At 44.8% G+C, this 22,533-nt stretch overlaps 1 protein-coding gene across 2 annotated transcripts in view; it reads right to left on the bottom strand.

The window, feature by feature from the left end:
• Nucleotides 1-19,026, bottom strand: part of ACBD5 (acyl-CoA binding domain containing 5) — a 51,655-nt gene extending 32,629 nt beyond the window's left edge. Inside the window, exons 1-4 of one of the 2 annotated variants that reach the window (XM_090047412.1) lie at nt 18,774-19,026; nt 16,109-16,229; nt 14,413-14,485; nt 7,930-8,044 (exon numbers count right to left, since the gene is read on the bottom strand). In XM_090047412.1, coding sequence (XP_089903538.1) covers nt 7,930-8,044; nt 14,413-14,485; nt 16,109-16,229; nt 18,774-19,014 — 550 coding nt within the window. In that variant the 5' untranslated portion in view covers nt 19,015-19,026. The remainder of the gene's footprint in view (nt 1-7,929; nt 8,045-14,412; nt 14,486-16,108; nt 16,230-18,773) is intronic. The other variant, XM_090047411.1, reaches the window with a different exon arrangement.
• Nucleotides 19,027-22,533: the final 3,507 nt, after the last annotated feature.

Genomic DNA, 22,533 nt, shown 5'->3' with positions numbered 1-22,533 from the left:
GAAATAGTACAGGATTTAGGGCTGTTCCTCCGCCACAAAAAAAAAGAATCCATAAGCATCCACAATGAGCCGTTTTGGTTGGTATGAATGCCAAAGAAATAAGTGTATTTACATGCAATGAAGACATTACATGAGATAAGCAAGTCCATATCATCATTCTGCTTTTAGCCACATCACATGCAGAGGTTAGAGATAAGATAGACACACCTCCCACATTCCTCCATGGTTTGTGCCTTCCCCTTTCCTTCAGAGAGTAAACACCATGGGACCTGTGGTTGATGAGTACTCCCGCGTAGGTAACTAATACTCTTTCACATAGGAGAGATGCATTTTGCCTACCAAGTGTCCATTCTGCCCACAGACTGAGAAGGAAAGGGCACAATAGCTACACTGTATTTTGCACCAGGAAAAGAATAGTGTACAGTCTACACAGAAAACAGCAAACTTTTGTATGAAATTAAAAATACCCTGGGTCACCTATAATCCGATTTATAATGACCATGTAGCTTGTGTCAAAAAAGCTGCCCCACAAAAGCTGAACAAAATCTAACATCTAAATTACATATTTGTCCATGGCTACTCAAAGCCTAGTAGCTAAAAGGCTCTTTACAATACCCAGATTAATCACAGCCTCACAGGTTACACAGATGACTGCATTCCCATACATTTCTGAGGTCAAGATTAAAGTCATGGCTTGCAGCTGCTACAGCAAAGCTTCCATGCATTAAGCACTTCACTCCATGCTGACTGATTACATTTTTAACAGCAACTAAAGACAGGATTACGCTCATCCATTTCCCGCCCCCCCAACTTTCCCTACCATACCTCAACCATTTTACTATTTCTTCCTTGTTGCTATCCTTTTTTAATCAAACCTACTGGAATCTAAGCCTCTCTCACATCATGGTACCTGCATTATTTAGAGTACAAATCTGACCCTTAATAGAAGCTGTGCAATTGTGCTAAACCTTTTACAGCTTAAGGGAAGTTTAGTGAACATGCACATATTTATGTAAACTGGAGGAGCTGCCAACTCTTTCACAGCTTTTCCTTCGATATTCAGATGTAGCACATCAAATAAAGAACCTGGCTAATGTCCAGTTGCCAAAAAAAGGGAAGTAAGTATTTGTTGACTTGGCACTGCATGGGGGGGGGGAAGAAAAGAGACAGCCAGGATTTTCTAAAGCCCTCTAAAAACATATTTTTGTAAGTGGTTGGTAATTAAGAAGCAATTCATATAAGCAGAAAAGGGCACTGAGCTTTAGAGAGCTTAGAAGCCTTACAGACGTAGCTACAGAATAAGCCTTCAACAAACTACAGGATAGATGTTGCTAAGTCCCTTTGATCTGCTCAATCAACCACAGACAGAATTCTGTTCTCCTTTTACCACCAACTCTAATATTCCACTTCTCCCGTGATAACGGGTAGCAGCCCAAGGTTGTGGATGGCACAATATAGAGCAATAGATACTATTCTACACCATCTGTGTTTGTTATCTGATCTGTTAAACCAATAAATGTTTCTTTCCCCTAATTCTATTATTAGCTATTTTAAACATTGATGTTTAGAACATTAAGCTTCTGAGTTAACTCTTCATTAAGATCAGATGAGAAGTAAACAGTTGAAGTGTTGTTTATTTGGAAGGTTCCCTTTGCAACCACAAAGAGTAGAAATTTTCTTTAGAGACAGACAGACAAAGAGCTTAACTTCTGCAGTAACAAATGCCATCATGAAAAAACAGGAAAACCCTTGAGTACACCATAGTTCTCCTGCAAACTGTTTAGTCAATTCAAGAGCAACATTTGGGGAGTCGCATTCAGTTTTTAGGCACAAAAAAAACTTCTTTAGAACAGATATTAAATCTGGAAAAATGGAGTAGGAACTCAAATTAGATCAAAATGGCCCAAAAATGTGGGGCACTATTGCAAGCCAGGAGAAACAGTCCCAATCTGTCAAAAACAAATTAGCAATATGGGATACCCAGCCTGAAAAGGAACTCAACTTTTAGAAAGTACCAAGCACCTGCCGTTTGAGTCAGGTCCCTTAAAACAGCGGTTCTCAACCTTTTTCCTACTGGGACCCATATGCCAAGATCAATAGCTTGTCCCAACCCATAGCCCCCTGGCCCTGCTGGTGTATGACCCACAGTCCCTTGCCCACCCTGTCCTGCCGCAGACTCGGCACCTGGCCACCTTCCCCCTACCTTCATCTGACTGCTGTGGCTGCTTCTACAGCCCTGCCTGGCTCCATCCTGGCCATGTCCCCAGCAGCCACTTGCAGGCTGGAATGCTGCCAGCCTGCAAGGGGAAACCTGCGTTTTTGTGTGTTTTTCTGGCACAGGCATGTGACCCTTACAAATATTCTTGCAACACACTTTTGGGTCGTGACCCATGGGTTGAAAAACACTACCTTAAAAGAAATCTTAAGCTGGGTATTAAAATATATACATATACACAGTCACACACACACACACACACACCACTTGTCACTTTGGAAAAATTCTGACTTTGAATTCTAAAGGCATCCCTAAGCCCTACATGCTGTGTGACTTTTCACAAATGACTGATTTTATGCCTTAACTTTGCTTTTCTGTAAAATGGAGTAATAAATGTTTACAAAATGCTTTGTAAAAAAAGTGAGAAGTAATTAGAAGTTACTATATTTACCTGAATGCAAGACAACTTTGAATTTAAGATGACCCTTCAATAATCAGATTCTATACATGAAAAACTATACATCTGTAACAATTTTCCAAATACTGATTCTAATTATTGGAGGGCTATCCTAAATGTGTCCAGTCCTCACAAGCATTGCAGCATAGATTCATAGATGCTAGGGTCGGAAGGGACCTCAATAGATCATCGAGTCCAACCCCCTGCATAAGCAGGAAAGAGTGCTGGGCCTACATTACCCCAGCTAGATACACATCTAGCCTTCACTTGAAGACCCCCAGGGTAGGGGAGAGCACCACCTCCCTTGGGAGCCCGTTCCAGACCTTGGCCACTCGAACTGTGAAGAAGTTCCTCCTAATATCCAATCTAAATCTGCTCTCTTCTAGCTTGTGGCCATTATTTCTTGTAACCCCCGGGGGGGCCTTGGTGAATAAATACTCACCAATTCCCTTCTGTGCCCCCCGATGAACTTATAGGCAGCCACCAGGTCGCCTCTCAACCTTCTCTTGCGGAGGCTGAAAAGGTCCAGTTCCTCTAGTCTCTCCTTGTAGGGCTTGGCCTGCAGACCCTTAACCATACAAGTGGCCCTTCTCTGGACCCTCTCCAGATTATCTGCATCCTTCGTGAAGTGCGGCGCCCAGAATTGCACGCAGTACTCCAGCTGCGGTCTGACCAGCGCCCGATAGAGGGGAAGTATCACCTCCTTGGACCTATTTGTCACGCATCTGCTGATGCACGATAAAGTGCCATTGGCTTTTCTGATGGTTTCGTCACACTGCCGACTCATGTTCATCTTGGAGTCCACTAGGACTCCAAGATCCCTTTCCACTTCCGTGCCACCCAGCAGGTCATTTCCTAGGCTGTAGGTGTGCTGGACATTTTTCCTCCCTAGATGCAGCACTTTGCATTTCTCCTTGTTGAACTGCATTCTGTTGTTTTCTGCCCACTTGTCTAACCTGTCCAGGTCTGCTTGCAGCTGCTCCCTGCCCTCCGGCGTGTCCACTTCGCCCCATAGCTTAGTGTCATCTGCAAACTTGGACAGAGTACATTTCACTCCCTCATCCAAGTCGCTGATGAAAACATTAAAGAGTATCGGTCCAAGGACCGAGCCCTGCGGGACCCCACTGCCCACACCCTTCCAGGTCGAAACCGACCCATCCACCACGACACTCTGGGTGCGACCCTCCAGCCAATTCTCCACCCACCGGACTGTGCAGTCATCCAAGTCACAGCATGGAAAGCAACAGCCAGGAAAGCAGCAGCAGGGGGGTATGCAGCATGACCCCTTCCCCTCTGCCTCCATTGCTCTCAATTGCCCTCCCTCCCCCCACCCCAGCAGCCCGCTCCATCATCACCTGTACCTGCCACCTGTTCTGCCTACCTCAGCCCCTCCCCCAAACACACACTTATCCTCTGCAGAGACTGGTTTCATCTCTGGCCTCAGCCAGGTAGCAACAGCAGTGACAACTTTGGCTCCAGCCCCTGGCCAGGTCAAGGCCAGAACTGGAGTCATAGCAGTTCCCTTGCTGTGCTGTCTTCCCCACGTGTCCCCCGCATCCCCACACTATGCAATTTTCCCCCCATGCTTCCCCCACATGCTAGCCCCTGGACAGGCAGCAGTGACAGTGGCAGCAGCTCTGCCCTCAGTGTTCAAATCCAAGACACGGCTCTCTTTATCCACCCACCCTGTTAAAAGGACAAGAGGAGTGGGGACACCTCATCTTGAATTCAAGTAAATACAACAGTATTTTAAGTGGTAAAGGGTTTTTTTGTTTGTTTTTAACTTATACTTAATATTAGTATTTTTAATATAATGGGATGGGGCTCAACGAATGGATTTCTTCAGAACCTTGGGGCAGTTATGGGTCACGATTACAAAGGAATTCAGTATTAAAATGCCAACACCGTTAATTCACAAAGAAACTACAATATTTGCCTTTTGTCAAAATTTGTGAAAAAAAACAAAAAAACAAAAAAAATACGACATCTTATAGTTTCACAGTTGGTAGTGTTGGAAGGGACTTGAGCAGATCATCAAGTCCAACCCCCTGCCATAGGCAGGAAAGGATGCTGGGGTCAAACAACCCCAGCTAGGTGGCTGTCTAGCCTCCTTTTAAAGACCCCCAGGGTAGAAGCGAGCACCACTTCCCTTGGAAGTTGGTTCCAGATCGTAGCCGCACCGACTGTGAAGTAGCGCCTCCCGATATCTAGTCTGAATCTACTCTCCATCAACTTATGGCCATTATTCCTTGTTACTCCCAGTAGTGCTTGGGGAAACAGCAACTCTCCCGTTGCCTGCTGGTCCCCCTTGGATAGTTTTCAGATGGCCACCAGGTCCCCTCTCAGCCTTCTCTTGTGGAGACTGAATAGGTTCAGGTCCTGTAGGTCCTCATAGGGCCTGCCCTGCTGCCCCCTGATCATGCAAGTGGCCCTCCTCTGGACCCTCTTAATCCTGGCCACATCCCTCCTGAGGTGCAGCACCCAGAACTGGACACAATACTCCAACTGCAGCCTGACCAATGTTGCATAGAGGGGGAGGATCACCTCCATGGACCTGCTCATGATGCATCTGTGGATGCATGACAAGGTACGGTTATAGCCTTCCTGACTACATCCTCACATTGGCGGCCCATATTTATCTTGGAATCAACAGCGACTCCAAGAGCCTTCTCTGCCTCTGTGCTAATGAGAAGGGAGTTCCCCAGCCTGTAGGTATGCTGCTGGTTCTTCCTCCCTAGGTGCAGTACCCTGCACTTGTCAGTATTGAAACCCATCCTATTCTCATCTGCCCACCTCTGTAACCTGTCCAGATCTAGTTGTAGCCTGCCTCTCTCCTCTAGCGTGCCCACTTCTCCACACATCTCAGTGTCATCCGCAAATTTGAACAGGGTCATCCAAGTCGCTGATAAAGATATTGAACAGCGCGGGCCCGAGGACCAAGCCCTGGGGGACCCCACTGCCCACGTCCCTCCAGTCAAAAATGACCCATCTACCACCACTCTCTGGGTGCAGCCCTCCAGCCAATTTGTGACTCATCTGACTGTGTAGGCATCGACACCACAGTCGCCTAATTTTTTAATGAGAATGGGGTGAGGGACGGTGTTGAAGGCCTTCCTAAAGTCCAGAAAGACTACATCCACTGCGATATCTGCATTCAAGGATTTTGTGACCTGGCCATAGAAGGCCACCAGGTTGGTCCAACAGGACCTGCCTCTAATGAACCCATGTTGGTTACCCCTAAGCATAGTCTCCCCTGCTGGTCCCTCACAGATGTGCTCCTGGATAATTTTCTCAAAGAGCTTCCCCCCTGAGGACCGAGGTAAGACTAAAGGGCCTATAGTTTTCCTGGGTCCTCCTCCCTCCCTTTTCTGAAAATGGGGACCACACTGGCCCTTTTCCAATCCTCTAGCACCTCGCCAGAGCACCACGAGTGCTTGTAGAGCTGTGCTGGGGTCCCACAATGACCTCTGCCAATTCCCTCAGCACCCTGGCATGGAGGGAATCTCATCTATGGCAATACTGATAGAGCCAGATAGGGCTGAAGTGTGGGCCTCAGCTTCCAGTTTCCTATTAGAAATTATCTGGAGTGTTAGGCTCATCAGAAAATGGATCACATCTTAAATGTAGATGCTTTTAAATAACTGTTATAGTAACATTTAAGATCTATCAAGTTTTGGCTTTCTGTCTCTAACTCTATGAATCAGTTGGTTTATATTTAGCATCTTTTAAAAAAAAGTGGCATGTGGCACATTATACCATCCACTCCAAGTAAATCCTTATTATGCAGATCACTGACCTGAATCTGCAGATACTCTGTTACAATCTTGCCTATCAATCCTGCTGCCAGCCAAACATATTAAATCTCATATCTAAAGCATATGCAATTTTAGCTGGAAAAAAGTGACCTTGTTTTCAAAAAGTAGCCATTTACAACAGGGAAAAGGTTTTTTCCTCCAAAATACAGAAAGTTATTTCAACATATTTGATTAGGTGCCAGTGCTAAAACAAACAAACCATTTTTACCTTTAAGCATGAAAACCATTTTAAAACAAGTTAATTCCCGTTTTAAAAAAGTGCATAAAAATTGAGCTGTACTACAGATAAATTGGCAAAAACTGCTCCAATATAGCCCATGTAGTCCATCTGAAATTTAATTAACTAGATTTTAAAAACTCTTTTAACAAACAATAATTAGACTACCTTGCTCAAAAAGGTTAAGTCAGTTATCAAAACAACATCTTCACAATATTTAAATTACATATCTTATTAAAATAAAAAATCACCACCACAATGATTTTATATGCAACTATGAAATTACTAGGTTTGCCACCTTTCAATATATAAAAGCTACCAGACTGCCCCTTCTTCCCTTGAGCATTCAATCTAAATTGATTAAAGAGAAGAGGGAACTTGTCCTTTATTACTGATCTCTGACATACTTCACACACCTAGGATTCAGAAAAGAAAAATATTAAACTCTGCCCCCATAACAGCAGCAACCTGCAGATGACTCCCCCCCAAGTAAGAGGACTGAGACTATAGACTACCAGTTGTGGCATAACTGGCCTGCTCAAAGCTGTATTGAGAAAGCGTAAAAGAGAAATCTTTACAGGGTATGGCAGAGAAGAGAAAGAGAAACTGGTTCCCACTCACGATAGCCACATAAGTACCTGGTTGCAGGACATTAAAACAATCTGAATCACTTATTAATTATGCAGTCTATACATGCCTGGTGTAAAGCAATTAAAACATTTGCAACATGGCCTAGCAGGAAGGCAGAATTAAGAAGTTGTCACTATTGCTAGTGGAAGGACAGAACCATTTTTTTCATCTCTCCTTCGGCAGAGAGCACCTCTGCAGCAAGATTTCTCTCATCCAGTAACGTTTTGGGTCGAGCCAACAGATAATGTTCAGTGTTCTGTAGCTCTTGCTTATAAGCTAAATGGTAATAGTGGCAAACCCAGAAGTCAAGAGTTTAAGAGAGAACTGTGGTGTGTAAAACAAATGGAAAAAGATGGATTTATACACATTTATATCATTCCTACCTTCCAGATATTTAGAGACTTTCTCCAGTTGGACTGGCATATTGTAAGGGAATGAATAGAAAGATGTAATATTTAGCTGGAGAACAATTTACTTAAAAATATAAAAAAAGTGACAATGAAATGTATGCAAGGTAATTAAATGAAGCTGAAATTGTTAAAAGTGGCAAGAGGAAAAAAAAAAAAAAGAGTTGTTTGTTTTCATAACTTCAAACCTGATGTTAAGTCAGATCCTCTGTTACTCTTCTTATCCTCTACTATTTCATAGAATGGGCCAATAACTTGCAGTAATTCTTCAACTTTCTCCGTCATTGGCATAGTCTCAAGAATCTGCAGAAGTCCAAAATACAAGATATTGTGTGAGACCTCACAGTGATTCATTAAATTTAAACTGTGCCAACGTTCAATGTTCACTGTAATCCTCATATTGTAGTACTAGCTACTACTTGCAGCAAAAATCCAATCAGTTCTCTCCAAGCAATTTTCACAAACCATACAAGTCACATTCTCCACCTAATAAAATGTAAATCTCAAGCAAACAAACATTTTGGGTTGTTTAAAAAGTAGTACTTAATGCAATTAAGGGCACCATTATCAGGGTAGTAAAATTAGATGCAATTTGTTTTTTAAAAAACAAGTCTTCCCAGGGAGAAAATGAAATTGAGAAAACCCCTCTTTATTTGCTATAGCCACCCTATCTGGCCAAGTGTACATTACCAATTAAGAGCCCTCTGCAGCAGGAGTCAGCAACCCCCAGTGCATAGCACATGAAACCGTTTTGCTCAGCAACAGCAGCTGACTCCAGCTCTGGGCAGACCCCTGCTGCCAACTACGGGAGCCCAGGCTGCTCACAGCCAGAGGCAAGGAAGGTGAAAGCCCTGCTGTGAGTATCTGTGGCTCTATGGTAGGTGGCAGGGGCCTACTGAACGCCCAGGCTGCAGGCAGTTACAAGGCTGCACCTGATGTGTGGAGTTGCAGCCAATGCTGAGAGCAGCTGCACACAAGCCTAGGGGAGCCCAGAAGCAAAGGGGCCGGGGCTGTGCTGCCACAAGGATCAAGCCCCTTGCCATATGCCCTGTTGCATACCAACATCTTCCAAGTTGAAGTTGCAGGGCTTTTTGACACTTGGCCCAAAAAAAGGTTGCTGACCCCAGCTCTGCAGCTTTGTCCTAACTCACCAGTGCATATATAAAAGCTAAATACGTACAACTCATTATCAGTGAACCTTCCTCCCCTCTCAGAGAAAGGAGAAAGCGAGCAAGAACAGCCACTCTCAAAAAATAACATTAAGAGAGAGATAAATTAGGGTCAAATTCTGCTCTACAAAAGCAACTGGGTGCTCCACTTTTGACTGACTAGAACCAGCTCAGGTTTTCAGCTTAGCAGTGTAATGTCCCAAGAGAGTGGCTCACTCATATAACATTGCTAATCATCTTCAAAATAAACCGATTAGATAGCATGTAAGATGCTGAATATGGCAGCAAGAAGTACAAGTCCATCACCAATTTTACCACAACATTCCAATTTGCTAATGCAGGTGATTTTTTGTTGCTGTTGCTGCTATTCAGAACAAAAGCTCCAGCTAAAAGATACAGGCTGCAGCAACAAACAAGCTTTCAAAAAGAAAAGACAGCAGTACTATCTGTAGCAAGACCTTTCCAAAGACGGAGTCAGACAGTGGGTGATAGCAGAGGACAGCACAGCAAACCATTGCCAAATAAAAAGTCCCAGGTAGATCAGTGGGGCAGAACAGCCACTAGTAAAACTTCCAGCAAGAGCCCCAGCTCCATGAACAGGTGACAAAAGCAGAAGTTCAAAAGCACCACATTAAAGTTCCCCTAAAAGTATACTTCCTGTTAGACTTCCAGTCTTTAGTACCAACTGAGTAGCTGGAAAAACATTATTTGCAAGCTTTCAGACACAATCACACTTCTTCAGGAGTAAGAAGTTTTTGCTATTTAAGAGTCCAAAATCAAATCCGACACTTCCTTGGACACTCAGAACAGCAGGGACTCCTATGCCTGAAGAAGGGTGATTGCACCCAAAAGCTTGCAAAGAACTTTTTTCCAACTACTCAGTTGGTCTAATAAAAGATATCTTATCTACCCAAAGAACCTTGTCTGCCTATGTCCTTAGACCAACACCACTACAACCAAAAACCCAGCCTTTAGTACAGAATATATTATGAAGTTATCTAGAATGAATGGACTTCACCCTAATAATGAAGTCATGCAGCATTTTAGTGAAAGCCAAACACAAATTAGCACTGAAATTTGAGTTAAGTGAAATGTAGGAAAACACTGGAATTGAAAGTACAACTAAGTTAGAACAAAAGCATAAAGGAGACAGAAGAAGGTCACAAAGGAAAAGGTATTTGCATCTGAACTCAAGCTGAGAGAGACTATGGGATCCTTACCTAGGAAAGGCTATTGACTTAATGTGTTTAAAGAAAAATGCCCTTTCTGTAGCCATGAGCTTAACTGAAACCCAGTTTCAAACCCCTTCCTTAACAAGGTACATGCAAATGAAATTAGTGGAATTCTTGAATTATTAGTTTAAAATGCTGCACAAGAAAAAATTCTGCAAATTAAGACTCGTGACAAAGAATGCATTTTACATGACACCAGTAGTACTTTATAATCATGTCTCAAGTAGTATATTACAATCATACATTAAAGTAGGGAACTGACAAGCACTAGTGACTTGAAGGAGTCACAGATTTTAAGGCTGGAAGGGACCTTGCAAGATCATTGGGTCCAGCCCCCTGCACTAGGCAGGAAGACAAGCAACGTGATTGTCCAGTATCCTCTTGAAGACTTCCAGGGTAGGTGATTGCACCACCTCTGGAGAGAGTTTAATCCACAGTTTGAACACCCTAACTGTGAAGAAGTTTTTCCTAATGTTGAGCCTGATTTGATCTTCCAGGAGTTTGTGGCCATTACTCCTGGTCTTCTTCTCAGGTGCCCTGGTGAACAGTTGCTCCTTAACATACTCCCCCTCGTGTAGCGGATAACCGCACGAGAAGATGAAGGTGTATATGTAATGTTGTATAATGGAAGGTAGCAAAATATACTTTTGAGTGAAGCTTACTGCAAATCAAATGCACTTACGTAATAGTTATACGGGACAATATACTTGGAGCAATTACACAAGAATATCTACACATTCTCTTACATGGCATCAGAAAAGCCCCCATATTAGCACCAGAAAGACTGATGTAGAAGGGTTTAATAGGACAAAGACACTGATGTAAAAGGGTTTAATAGGACAAAGACACCGGTAGATCCAGTTGGCTGTGGCTCTTGTCTGGTGATAAGGAGTTTTAAAAAAGTCAGAAGAGGTGGGGAAGCTGCAGAGTAAACTGACTGCTAGTTCTCCATTTGGACCAGGCAAAGAGATTTTTAACCACCTCACCTCCCTTCCCCTTACATGATCTGCATGGAGGCAAACCACTAGGGTTTTATACAGGTAGACTGGAGTTCACAATAAGAGACTACCTTATTTGTTTTAGTTCATAGTAGCATTGTTTAATACAAACAAACACACACAAAAAAACCAAGAGCATTTTGGTACCTATTAGCATTGTTAGCTTGTTTTTTGTTTTGTTTTGTTTTTTAAAGAGAATAAGCTATTTTATTAGTTAGGTCAATAGTATTGTGGACAATAACAGAGATCAATTCTTTATTTACCTCTTGAACTCCCATTAGTTAAAAAAAAAAAGAAAAACAAATCAACAAAATATTTGCTTGAATCAAAAATCATAGAATTTGGCCCCAGGTTGAAAAATGCAGCCGTGGTAAGAATGGCAATGGTAGCAAACCAACCAAATGAAAAGATGTCAAGAACCCTCCTCCCCCACCATCCAAATCAAACAAATAAAAGACACCTTTCCATAAAATACTATTTTCTTAAACAATAAGATGAATATGGTGGTTAGAAAAAACAAATATGTCAAAAAATTCTTAAGAGTATTAATAATCAGACTTTAAAAAAGGCACATATTCAGAAGGAAAAAAAAAAACCTCAACTCTGTCTTTAATGTTAACCTTGGTAAGGTTATGTTAAATATCACTGTCCATGTTGCAGCACATTAAGATCACCTATTGTTCAGAGCCCTCGTTACAGAGCTGCAGTGAAAAAGACAAGGTGAATTAAGGACAGGCTATCAAACTTAACTCATAATTTGACCGATTATTTTATTTAAAGAATTCATAAACACACTCAATAAATGCAACTAGGAATATTTACAAACTTAATTGCCTAATCCAAGGTAGACATTTGTTTGAATGCAAATCAGACTCCTAATATTAATATGCAATAGAGGTGCACTGATACATTGGTCTAATATCAGACTGGTATCAATATAAAGGAAATGATCTATATCATACTGGCCCAATGAGGCCGATAAATGCCCATCCTGTGCACAGCTGCAGCGCAGCATGGAGCAGAGCCAGCAGCATGAAGAGCTGCGTCCAGCTGGTAAGTTGGAGAGGGGAGGGAAGAGGTGTGGTGGGGAAGATCAACACCCCTGTGGCAGAGCACTCAGGTGCCCTACGCTTGAGAGCAGAAACGGCTCGGGAGAGGCCCCTAGTAGCAAGAAGGGGGATGCTCAGCTGCCAGTTACCAGGGCAGCCAGAGTCACAGGTGCTGGTTGCTAGGGCAACCGGTGGGGAGCCAGCTGACAGGAAGGGGCAGGGCCTGGCCCTTCTTAAGCCCCAGGCATGAGGCCAGTTCCCCTCTGGTGGCTAATGGAGGGGGAGCTCAACTGCATGAGCATCCCCTGATTGCTGCTATGGGTTGGAGTATTTCCTAGTAGGGATTGAATGTTGTTTGGCTGGATGGTTCAGCTTTTTATGTTATAGCCTGGGGGCTTTGTGTCTTTGTGTTTGCTGTTTTGACCAGAGGACCAGGTGAGGCTATTAGGGGTTGGAGGAGGCCTCATAGGGGCTCCACAGTAGCATGGGAACCCTGGTGCCAGACAGGGTGCAGCATTTAGGGTGCATTGACTCCAGTCCCAGAGCAAGGGGGGCAGCAAGAAGCCTGGAGAGAGGCAAGGGGGGCAGTGAGAGGCCCCAGAGCAAGGGGGAGGGCAGGGAGAAGCCCCAGAGAAGGCAAAGACAAGGCCAAATCACAGTAGGGCCCAGGTCAAATACCACATCAGTACCATTTGCAATGCTTGGGCTGTGGTGTAGGGGAGGAAAAGGAGCTGCAGATAGCGCCCCCTGGCACTGGGGCTTGTAAAGTGGGCGGCCTCCTGCTAATTACATCAATCAAAATCAAGGCATAGCAGGTGAGTAAGCAGGCAGCTGGCCCATAAGAGGAGGGCAGAGTCCCCAATAGAAAGGCTGTAGTAGCGATACTCCTGTCACAGCCTCCCCCCTCCCCCCCATGGTGAGGGAAAGGACAGGGGAAGGTGCTGGCCAACCAGGACAGAAGGGCATGGTACTGAGGCACAGCTTGTGAGATGGGGCAGCTCCCACTGCTGCTTGCGCCCTGGGAGGGCAGGGGTAGGGAGGCATGCGCCCTCGGATCTGGTGCTGTGTGGGGCTTTTCTTGCTGGAGACAGGGTTTGGAGTGGGCTCCAGCTATGCTGGAGGAGGCTGCAGCCACCCCAGATTTTGCCACAGCTCTACTCCAAGCCCCATGCTGCTGCCCAGCACAGCCCTGGCTTATCCCAACACTTGGGTGGAGCTGGGGTGTTCAGCCAGGGCTGTGCTCGGCACTGGTGCAGGGCTGGGAGCACAGCTGCATCAAGATTTGGGGTGGCCTCAGCCTCCTTCCAGAGCTGCTAGAGCCCACCCCCCAGCAAGAAGAGCCCTGTACAAGGCTGGGGCTGGCTCCCCGCCCCCCCCCCCCAGTGGCTGCAGTCCACCCTCGCACTGCACAAAACCAGAGGCACCTCCCTAGGGTGCAAGCAGCAGGAGCTGCCCCCACACCATGAGCTGTGCCTTAGTCCTATGTCCCCGCCAGCCTGGCTGGGAAGGGCCTATGCCTGCCCCCTCCCTCACTGCAGGGGGCATTGATCTGTCCCCCCCACAACCCCTTCCTCCCCTTCCACCACACCAGACTTACCACCTGATGGCAGCTGTATCAGAAACTGGATCAGTATTGGCTGATATGCCTCCTTAAGTATCAGCTATTGCTATCAGCCCCAAAAATCTCTACTGGACCACCCCTAATATTCAACTAATATTTAAAATGATGAAACAGAGGTAGATTCAAGATTTAAAGTTCTCCTTTAAAGTTCAATTGTGTTCAGATACAGAGTTTTGGTTAAACTCATGATTATACGAGTGGTGTTTTATTAATACACCAAGTCTCAAGCCTTTTCCAGGTAAGAATCCCTCCATCTCTCAACCCTGAGTTCAAATGAAAATTCAGCCTTTGTTGTAACCCCCTCACACTTTGTTCTAAACCAGTTGCACTTTCAATTCCAGGACTTCCTTACACTTCACTTCACTCAAATTTCAGTTTATGTGACAGTATCATCTTTAAAACACTACACAAATAGGTTCCCTGGAGCTTTTCAGCTTCAAACACTTTACCTACAGACTATTTAAGTATCAATTCCACAAACACTCCGGGGGGGGGGGGAAGCAAATTTGAAACTTTGCTAGCAACTAGTCATGTCTTCTATATTCATTCAAAACTTTCTGGTTCTACAAATAAGTAATTTCAGATGTGAAAAATAAACTTACTTTTTTCATTTCTTCAACATAGGCTATCATTGCTTCTTCTTTGGACATGTTCCCCAAAGCACTCCAAGCATCCCTAGGAAAAACAGGCATTCAGATCTTCAGAACATACAAGTTCAACTTGAATTTTTCAATGCTAGCCTTAAATAGGTCAGTTTTATTCTGTCTGCAATTTTGTGGTATAAATAATTACAAATACGTTTTAAAAGTCTATGTATCCAATTTGTAAGGATCAGTTAGCTAGATATCAAGTGAAAGGAAGGCGCTGGACTAAGACTCAAGAGACAGAAATAAAACAACAACACTAACTAACAAAAGTAAGAGGGTTAGTATGTCAAGCTGTTCCACAGTAACTGCTTTGTGTACCCACTCCTATCAGCAGTCTGCCTTCTCCTAAAGTAGCAGGAGCACCAAGCCTTCTGCTACAGCCAGCAAATTGTAAATTTTAGGCTATTTACCACAGAAATAAAACCAAAAGCCTTGAGCTGGGGTCTGTATAAAAGTTGAAAGTATTTTAAGAAATATTTAAAAGGAAACTTATCATCTCAACACAGATCTGAGTGGCCGTAGAGTCTTTCGATCCTAAATGCAGAGCCAGATGCAGGTATGGGTGAACTAGGCAGCCACCCAGGGCCTGGAAATAAAGGGGACCCAAAAAAATGGTGAAAATAATGATTATTATCAGCAGCAGCAGCTCTGGCAAACAGAAGCCTGATGCTAGAAGTTCACTCAAGGCCACCAGAAGTCTAGGTAAGGTGCTGCCTGAATGCCTACAAGAATGGCATGCAAGCTATTATTTGTGTAGTACCTTGTTAAGATCATTACCACAAAGAACCATAAAGATAATGCTGAGCAATCGGCATTATCTTTATTATATAGATTGACTGAAGCCACAGCAGCAAGTTCTCCATGTTTCCTCCTTACAGCTTTCCATACTGCCGGGACTGGGGTTAGAATCAGTAGAGGATTCTTTATTCTGCCACGTATTTGGTTAATCCAATCTGGTCTCCCCCTCTTTCACAAGATGACGCCAGACTGGTTACTTATATCTCGGGTACAGGCAACCAGATAAGAAGGATCTTGTGATCAAACAATATAGGTTCCTACACACTGTGTGGATTCCTCTCCTTTATCTCCCCCCACCCAATGGCCCATTTCACTGATTCCAAAAGACCTAGTTTGTGAGGAATAATAAACTTTGATTTTTTAGAAGCAATTACAAGACCCACCTTAACACTCCCTTCACTGCAAAATAAAATATACCCTTTCAAGAGGACAAAGATACTTAATATTGCTTCATAAAGCAATATTAGCAAATAGAAATGCACAATCCAGAGACAGGAGAATTCTGTAAAAAGATATTCCTTCATCTCTCAATTCTGCAGAGCACCTACACCTTAGCTTCTCTAGCATCCAGGTACAGAGTTATATAAAATGAGATTTGCCCAAGCAGCATCCTCCTCCCCACTGGCAGAGCAGGAGTGTTCTGACCCCTAACTCCAAGAAGCGACAAACTATTTGAAATTCAAAGCTGAAACAAAGGCTTTAAAAAAAAAAAAAAAATCCATATAAATGCTATTAAAAAAAAAGTCCACTTGCTTGTAAGTGACACTTCTGTTCACTGAAGGGAGATAGTGCTCTTAGACAAAGTCTCTGTTCAAACCATAAAGAAAAAAAGAAGTCATTCGTACATAATTACCATTTATATCTACCAATAGGATCCCAGAATCCAGGTCTTGGAATGTTACACGGTCCTTGGGTTGCTTGCTTATAAAAGCTGTAGAACTTGAGCATCATTTCATTTGTTGGCTGGAATGAACCTGGTGAAGATATTTAATAATAAATAGAAATTGGCATTAAAGACATTACCAAATCCAATACAAAATTAATACTTTTTGTGGAAAGTTGACTTCCAATTCTGTTATTCATATCAAGATAAAAATGCCTGATTCTCAGAGGTGAAGTTCTTATTAAAAACAGAAGGAGAAAAACAGTAAATGTTGTGGGGGCTTCATCCTTTTTTTGGATTAGGCCAGCAGTGAATATTTACAGGTAGAAGGCCAACCTCAGATCTGGATTAGGGGGATGCATTACTTAAGGGCATCAAACTATAAACTCCATATCTAGACAGCAAATGAATAAATCACTAGGACCAAGTTTACTTTCACACAATTTAAAGACATCTTAGTCAACTTAAAACAGCCAACATGTCATGTTTTGTTGGATTTTCAAAAATTATTTCTCCTTGCAACAAATAAAATGGTTGTTGAAAGATCCAAGAGGCAGAATAGTCTTTCAGAATTATAGTTTTGATCAACATCAGCTTGGGTATACTCCATTTTACTGTTTCCCCTGTCTTTAGGGTGTTTCAAACAGAAAAAAGAAAAACCATTTATAGACATAGGACAATCTAATAAAACCAATCAAGAGTTAGGCATATCACTTAACACTTGTGTTGAACTATTGAATTTACTTTCAGGCTGATGTAATTCATTAGGCTTCCACAAAACAAAAAACACAAACTTAAGCTAATTTGGGGTTAATTTTTCAGTTTACCTTTAAATACTGATTATCTTGGTTTAATCTAACAAAAATAAACTGCAAGGGGAAAGTGTTACAACCCTTTCCCTCCCCTTGTCTCTAATTTTTATCATATTGTAGATTTGAGTTGGAAGAGTAAACAGTGATAGCTCCGAAACCATAAAAATCAATGTTGATATTTCAATAAGAGAAATACCTCCTCTTGGGTTTTATGTTTTTGTTTTTGTGGGGGTTGTTTGAGGGTTTTTTGGTTTTTTTCACTGGGGATGGAATGGAAGAAAGCAGGTCACAAAAACCTAAACTGATTACATCCATGAAAAGCCTCCTATATGAACAAAATGCACATATACTGTATTGTGCTGTAAGCTAAGAACATTGTACTGAAGACAAGAATGACAAAACACTAATATAAATTTTCAGGCAGCATGTAAGAGCAAGTTTCAAAAGGGGAAAACAAGACCAACCTAAACCTTAAATTAATGGGCCTTCTGCATACACTTATGCAGCAATTACTCATACAGGAGCAAGTCCTAATATGACAGAAAAAGGGCAGTATGTACAGTATTTTTCCCCAATTGGCCCAATAAGCAAGCTACAAACTCACAACATTCTGGGCCCCAGGTAGGTCACCAAGTTAGTCAGGTGGCTAACCAGAGCAAGGGACAGCATGGGCTGTTTGAATCCTGGGATCCACACTCTCAACTGAACTTTGAGGAACAACAGAACCTGCAACACAATTAATTCTTTGGAACAAATAACATGGGAAGGGGACAGGAAGGGAAGAAGAGGTGGAAATGGGATAGGAGCAAGGAGAATGCTGAGCAGAAGGCCCCAGACAGAACCCACAACTCAGAAGCCTGGTGCACAAGGTCACCCAAATGAACTTTGCCCAGATTTGTGAATCTCAGGAGCTGATGGTGGTAGATGCAGTTCCTCCACCTGGATTTTTGGATAAACACTTCAGCTAGCACCAGGAGGTAAACAGGATTTTGTAACTTTGTAGAAACCAACAGGTGTTGCATAAGGTAGGCAATACAGGGAGAGAGAAAAAAAAAAGATATAGCCATAACCTCAACAAGAGTGTGCCAGACTGGAGCTTTAGTTAATGTGTACCAGGATTTTCCTCTCACAAGATGGGGAAAAAGCATCAGAAACTCTCAACTGCTCCAATAACACGAGGTTCACAACTCCAGGAAAAGGCAGCTGACTTACGCCCCTAGCACACTGTTAAGCTGAAGTTGGCTCTGCAGGTCCTGGCACTGTGTAGCAGGAAAGGGCATGTTTTTGTAAGGCACAGGTCGAATGTTTTCTTCAGCAGTATGAGGAGGGGGTGGGGGGAGTGCACAGCCAAGGGGTTGTACACTGTAGGAGTTGAATGACAGGCCCAAGAGGGGACATCTTTCAAGATCAGCAAGAAATAGGGCAATTCTTCATCTGGTGGGAACCCCAAGGGGAGGGGACAGCTGCCACAGGGCCCCACTAGCCTTGCTGGCCACAGACAAGGCAGTCTGCAGCGCTGTCACACCAGCCTGGACTGCTGCTGCCAGGGGTGAGGGGACTGAGTGACACTTTGGCTCAGGAGCATTACACTGTGTGGCACCCTGTTTAAAACACATAACGGGTTTTCTTACAGGGCCTCCCTCCTTCCAGAGGGGCCAGCAGAGAAAGGGCCGGGCAAGGACCAAATCTGCGCTTATCTCCTTCAGCGCCCGGGACCGTACAGCGCGGACTCACCTGCCACCCCCAGCACCCACCCCTCCCCCCCAGCAGGTGCGGCGCCGGGCCGGGCCAAGCAGGCCGTGCCAGGCGGGGACGGCACTCACCGTTCTGTGGCAGGCTCTGGATCACCCTCACGGCCGCTTCGAAGCGCGTCGCGTGCACCGACACCGTGTCCGCCATGGCCCGCGGCGCCGACAGCAGCAGGACCCGGCCCAGGGGCCGCCAGCAGCCACCTGCAGCGGGCAGGGGCGGAGCGATGCGCCTGTGCCCTGTGCCCTGTGCCCTCCTCTCCCAGCTCCGCCCACCCGCCCCGGGTGGGGGAACCCGCCTTTCAAAAGTAAACATCAGTCCCCCCCGCGCAGAAGAAAGGAAAGAGGCTGCCCCCCCCCCCTCCGGCTCCGGCTCCGGCTCCGGCTCCGGCCTCGCCGGCAGCGGTGCTCACCTGCGCCCGGGCTCGGGCTCGGGCCCGGGCCCCTGTAATGTCTCCCACGGCCGCTGCCCGCCGCCCTTCTCCTCCACGCGGGGCGCGCTGGGAAATGTAGTCCGCACGCACTTCCGGCCCAGCGCGGCTGAAGCGCGGGGTGGGGGCACCGGCCCTCTGTCACCGGCCGGGTCTCTGAGGAGTGGGGCGGGGTTAGCGTGCGCCGGGTCTGTCCCGAGAGCGGCCTCGAAGCTACGGGCGGTTTCTCCGCATGGTCCCTCGGGTCAGTGCGAGGAGGCGGCGCTGTACAGGGCCAGCCCCGAGCGCGCGCGGGCTGCGAGAGCAGCCTCTGCTTTGGCCCATCTCGCATTTCTCTCCAGTTTCCTCCTCCCTTTTAGTGCCTTGGTTTCACTTCCCGTTCTCCGGGGCCAAGCGCCATCCGCTCGTTCCCTCCCCTTATGCAGGTAGAAGGACATTGCGGTGCAGCGCGAACCGCGTCCAGGGCTGCCCGTCCACGGGGGCCTCTTGGCCGTGTTGGGGATGGAGTTGTCCAACACTGCTAAGTGGCCGTGGACACGGTTCTCGATGCTGCAATGTCCTTCTACTTGCACAAGGGGAGGGAACGAGCAGAGTTAAATATATATTTAACTCCACCCCAGCACTGCCAAGGGGCCCTAAGTAGTTATAGAAATAAATATTTTTGAAAAACACAAGGCTGCTGTCCGCACACTGCTGCACTTCTCACTGTGCCTGAGACTGCTGATGGGCCAGTGTTTGCCAGGGCCCTGCACTCACACCCAGCCCTTAATGCAGGTGCTCACTCTCTCACTCGCACACTGACCCACACTCTCTCACACTCGTTGGTTCCACCGTTAAATTTCCCCACACACCAGTGTCAGTGTGCACACCTATATTTTTGTGCTGGCTTCAGAAGCATTAAAGAGACACACACAAGTTAGAAGTTAAGCCAGGGTATCTTGAAGCAAGAGCCCAATGTTAGACTTCTTCATGCATTGATAGATATATTCAATAAGATGCCACTAGACCATTAGTTACTAAGTAACTGGCTGCAGTACAGACTGCTTTAAAAGGTGCTGACCATCAGGCACTTAAAAAGTATATTAGAGCCTCTTACTTTTCTGGTAAGAGATATTCAAATCAGGCAAGTTTATAACCTTTTTGAATGGATTTGAGTAAAGTATTAAAAATCTAGAAGTAAAACTCACAGGACAGAGGCCAGCTTGATTGATGGAACATCCCGGGGTCTTTCTTGCCCATGACTAGGGGTGCTGGACCTAATGATCTGTAAATGTCCCTTGCAGTCCCTAATGACTATGAAACTTCAGTTTTGAGGCACCAGTCATCTTTAGGTAGTTGTCTGTTGACAAAGTAGGCCCTCTGGTGGGTAGAATAAATTCCACAAAAGGGAATTCAAGTAGATCAGCCTTTGCCCTACTGAGCCAGTACAGTCCGTGGGCTCAGCAACCAGCTGGACAGAGTAAAGCTTTGCTGTGGAGAAGCTTACATTTTCAGAGTTACTCAAATGCAGCCATTGATATTGGATAAATTAAAATGACACTATCAAGAATATCACCATCACTGCACCTCCAGACTCAATGCTGTAAATAGATCTATCTGAATTAATTATTTTTAGTGTCATGCTGTTAAATCCTTATTACACATACAGTTAAGAATGATAGGAATTCTGACCATGAGAAACTGTATGTTTGTATGTTTATCACAATATACTTAGGAATGTTATATGGACTCTCTACATAGAGAGTTAACTACAAATATTTAAGCGCGTCTTAAGTGCACCCAGACCGATGTAAAAATTCTAGCGTATTTATACGGAAAATCTAAAAGTTACTTTCTGTCATTTAACTGATTTGGAGGAAAGGCTACTTGATACTCCTGACACTTATACTCCTAGACATTTTCTAGGGGGTAAATAAAAAGTATAAATTAAACCCTAGTCAATGGCCATGTCTTATGACAGAGCCATATGCATAGATCTCTAGATTCAGAATAAGGAACTCAAAATTAACTAGCCTGAAAATAACTAATACTATCATATCCTCAGACAAAGATGAAACAGAAAATAATTAGAAACCCTGCAAGGCATATGTCCAACATTGGCATGGTTCATTGGATAGTGGGCATGTGAAAGTATGTTATTAAATAATAATTTAAATACTAACATTTAACATTATTCAATTAATTAATCAATCCATAAAACCTTGGAATTACCATGCATCATATTTATTGTTTATTCTTTTAGAACCTACTGGTAAATTACTTCTTAGTTATGAGAACAATTAGCAGATCTGGGGAGTCATATAAAGGTTAATTAAACACAAGGATTATTTCTCTCATCTTCCTTCCTGCTGTTACAGACACCCAAGGGCAAATCTTTATCCTGATTTCAAGTGAGCTACTGCAAATTTTCAGAAGCAGAGAATATGCCTTCCCCCTACCGTTGGTTTTTAGTGAACCACAGTATAAAACTTCATCCTGCAAACTTCTTAGCACCTCCTGCAAGGCCTAGTGATGTGAAAAATGTACCACCATGTAATAGATTGCACACCAAGATTCAAGAGGAGGTGCAGTATCTGAAATGCTGGTGTTTGAGGCTATGTTGCAATCAATGTTTTGTGCACTAGAAGCTGGCACTGTCCTGGTTTTATAGAATCACAAAGTAGTAAGGCTCAAAAGGGACCTCAAGTCCAAAACCCCACCCATGGGTAACTGCGCTGCCTGGGGCGGGGGGGGAGGTCCCCCTACAGCCAATTGCTGTGGCTGATCGCTACAGCCGTTTCTGTGACTGGTTGCTGGCACTTCTGGGACCGGCTGCAGCGATTGTTCAGCACTTGCAGGAGGGGCACTGGTGCTCCTCACTGCCCATCGCCTAAGCGGCAAGCGCAGCTGGTCAGGGGGTGCAGGTGCACCCCATGCACCCATTAAGTGTGGCCACTGCCCCTGCCTGAAGTAGGATCATCCCAATCTAAACATCCTATATAAATCCATTATCTAACCTTAGTAAAACCACAATCTACCCTGACGCAACACAACACCCTAATCTGCCACAGACAAAGCAGAGAACTATGGTAGTCAACACCCTGTTTCTGCAGAAGTTGTCAATATACTGGAGAGATCCCAGGAAGGGATGGGCCTGCCCATGATGAGTGGCAGCAGCCAGCGCTGGGTGCCAGGCAAAAGCAGGACCCAGCAGCAACTGTGCTCACCACTTCCGGAGCCCTTTTTGCTGTGGCTGCGCAGAGCTCATGCTGGAGCTGGCCTGTGACCCCTCCTCATTGCCACCACTACCACCCTGCAGGCCCAGGGCAACCTGGAGGTGGCACAGGGTGGTAGCTGCAAGGAGCCACAGAGCAGCTCCAGTCCAGGCTCTAGCCAGCCACAGCCAGAAGGGCCCTGGAAGGGGC

The sequence above is a fragment of the Crocodylus siamensis genome, chromosome 5 (genome assembly GCF_052110815.1).
Source record: "Crocodylus siamensis isolate JL-2025a chromosome 5, ASM5211081v1, whole genome shotgun sequence".
Classification (NCBI taxonomy): Eukaryota; Metazoa; Chordata; order Crocodylia; family Crocodylidae; genus Crocodylus; species Crocodylus siamensis.
The sequence above is the reverse complement of the archived record's forward strand: the minus strand, read 5'-3'. Positions and strand labels throughout refer to the sequence as shown.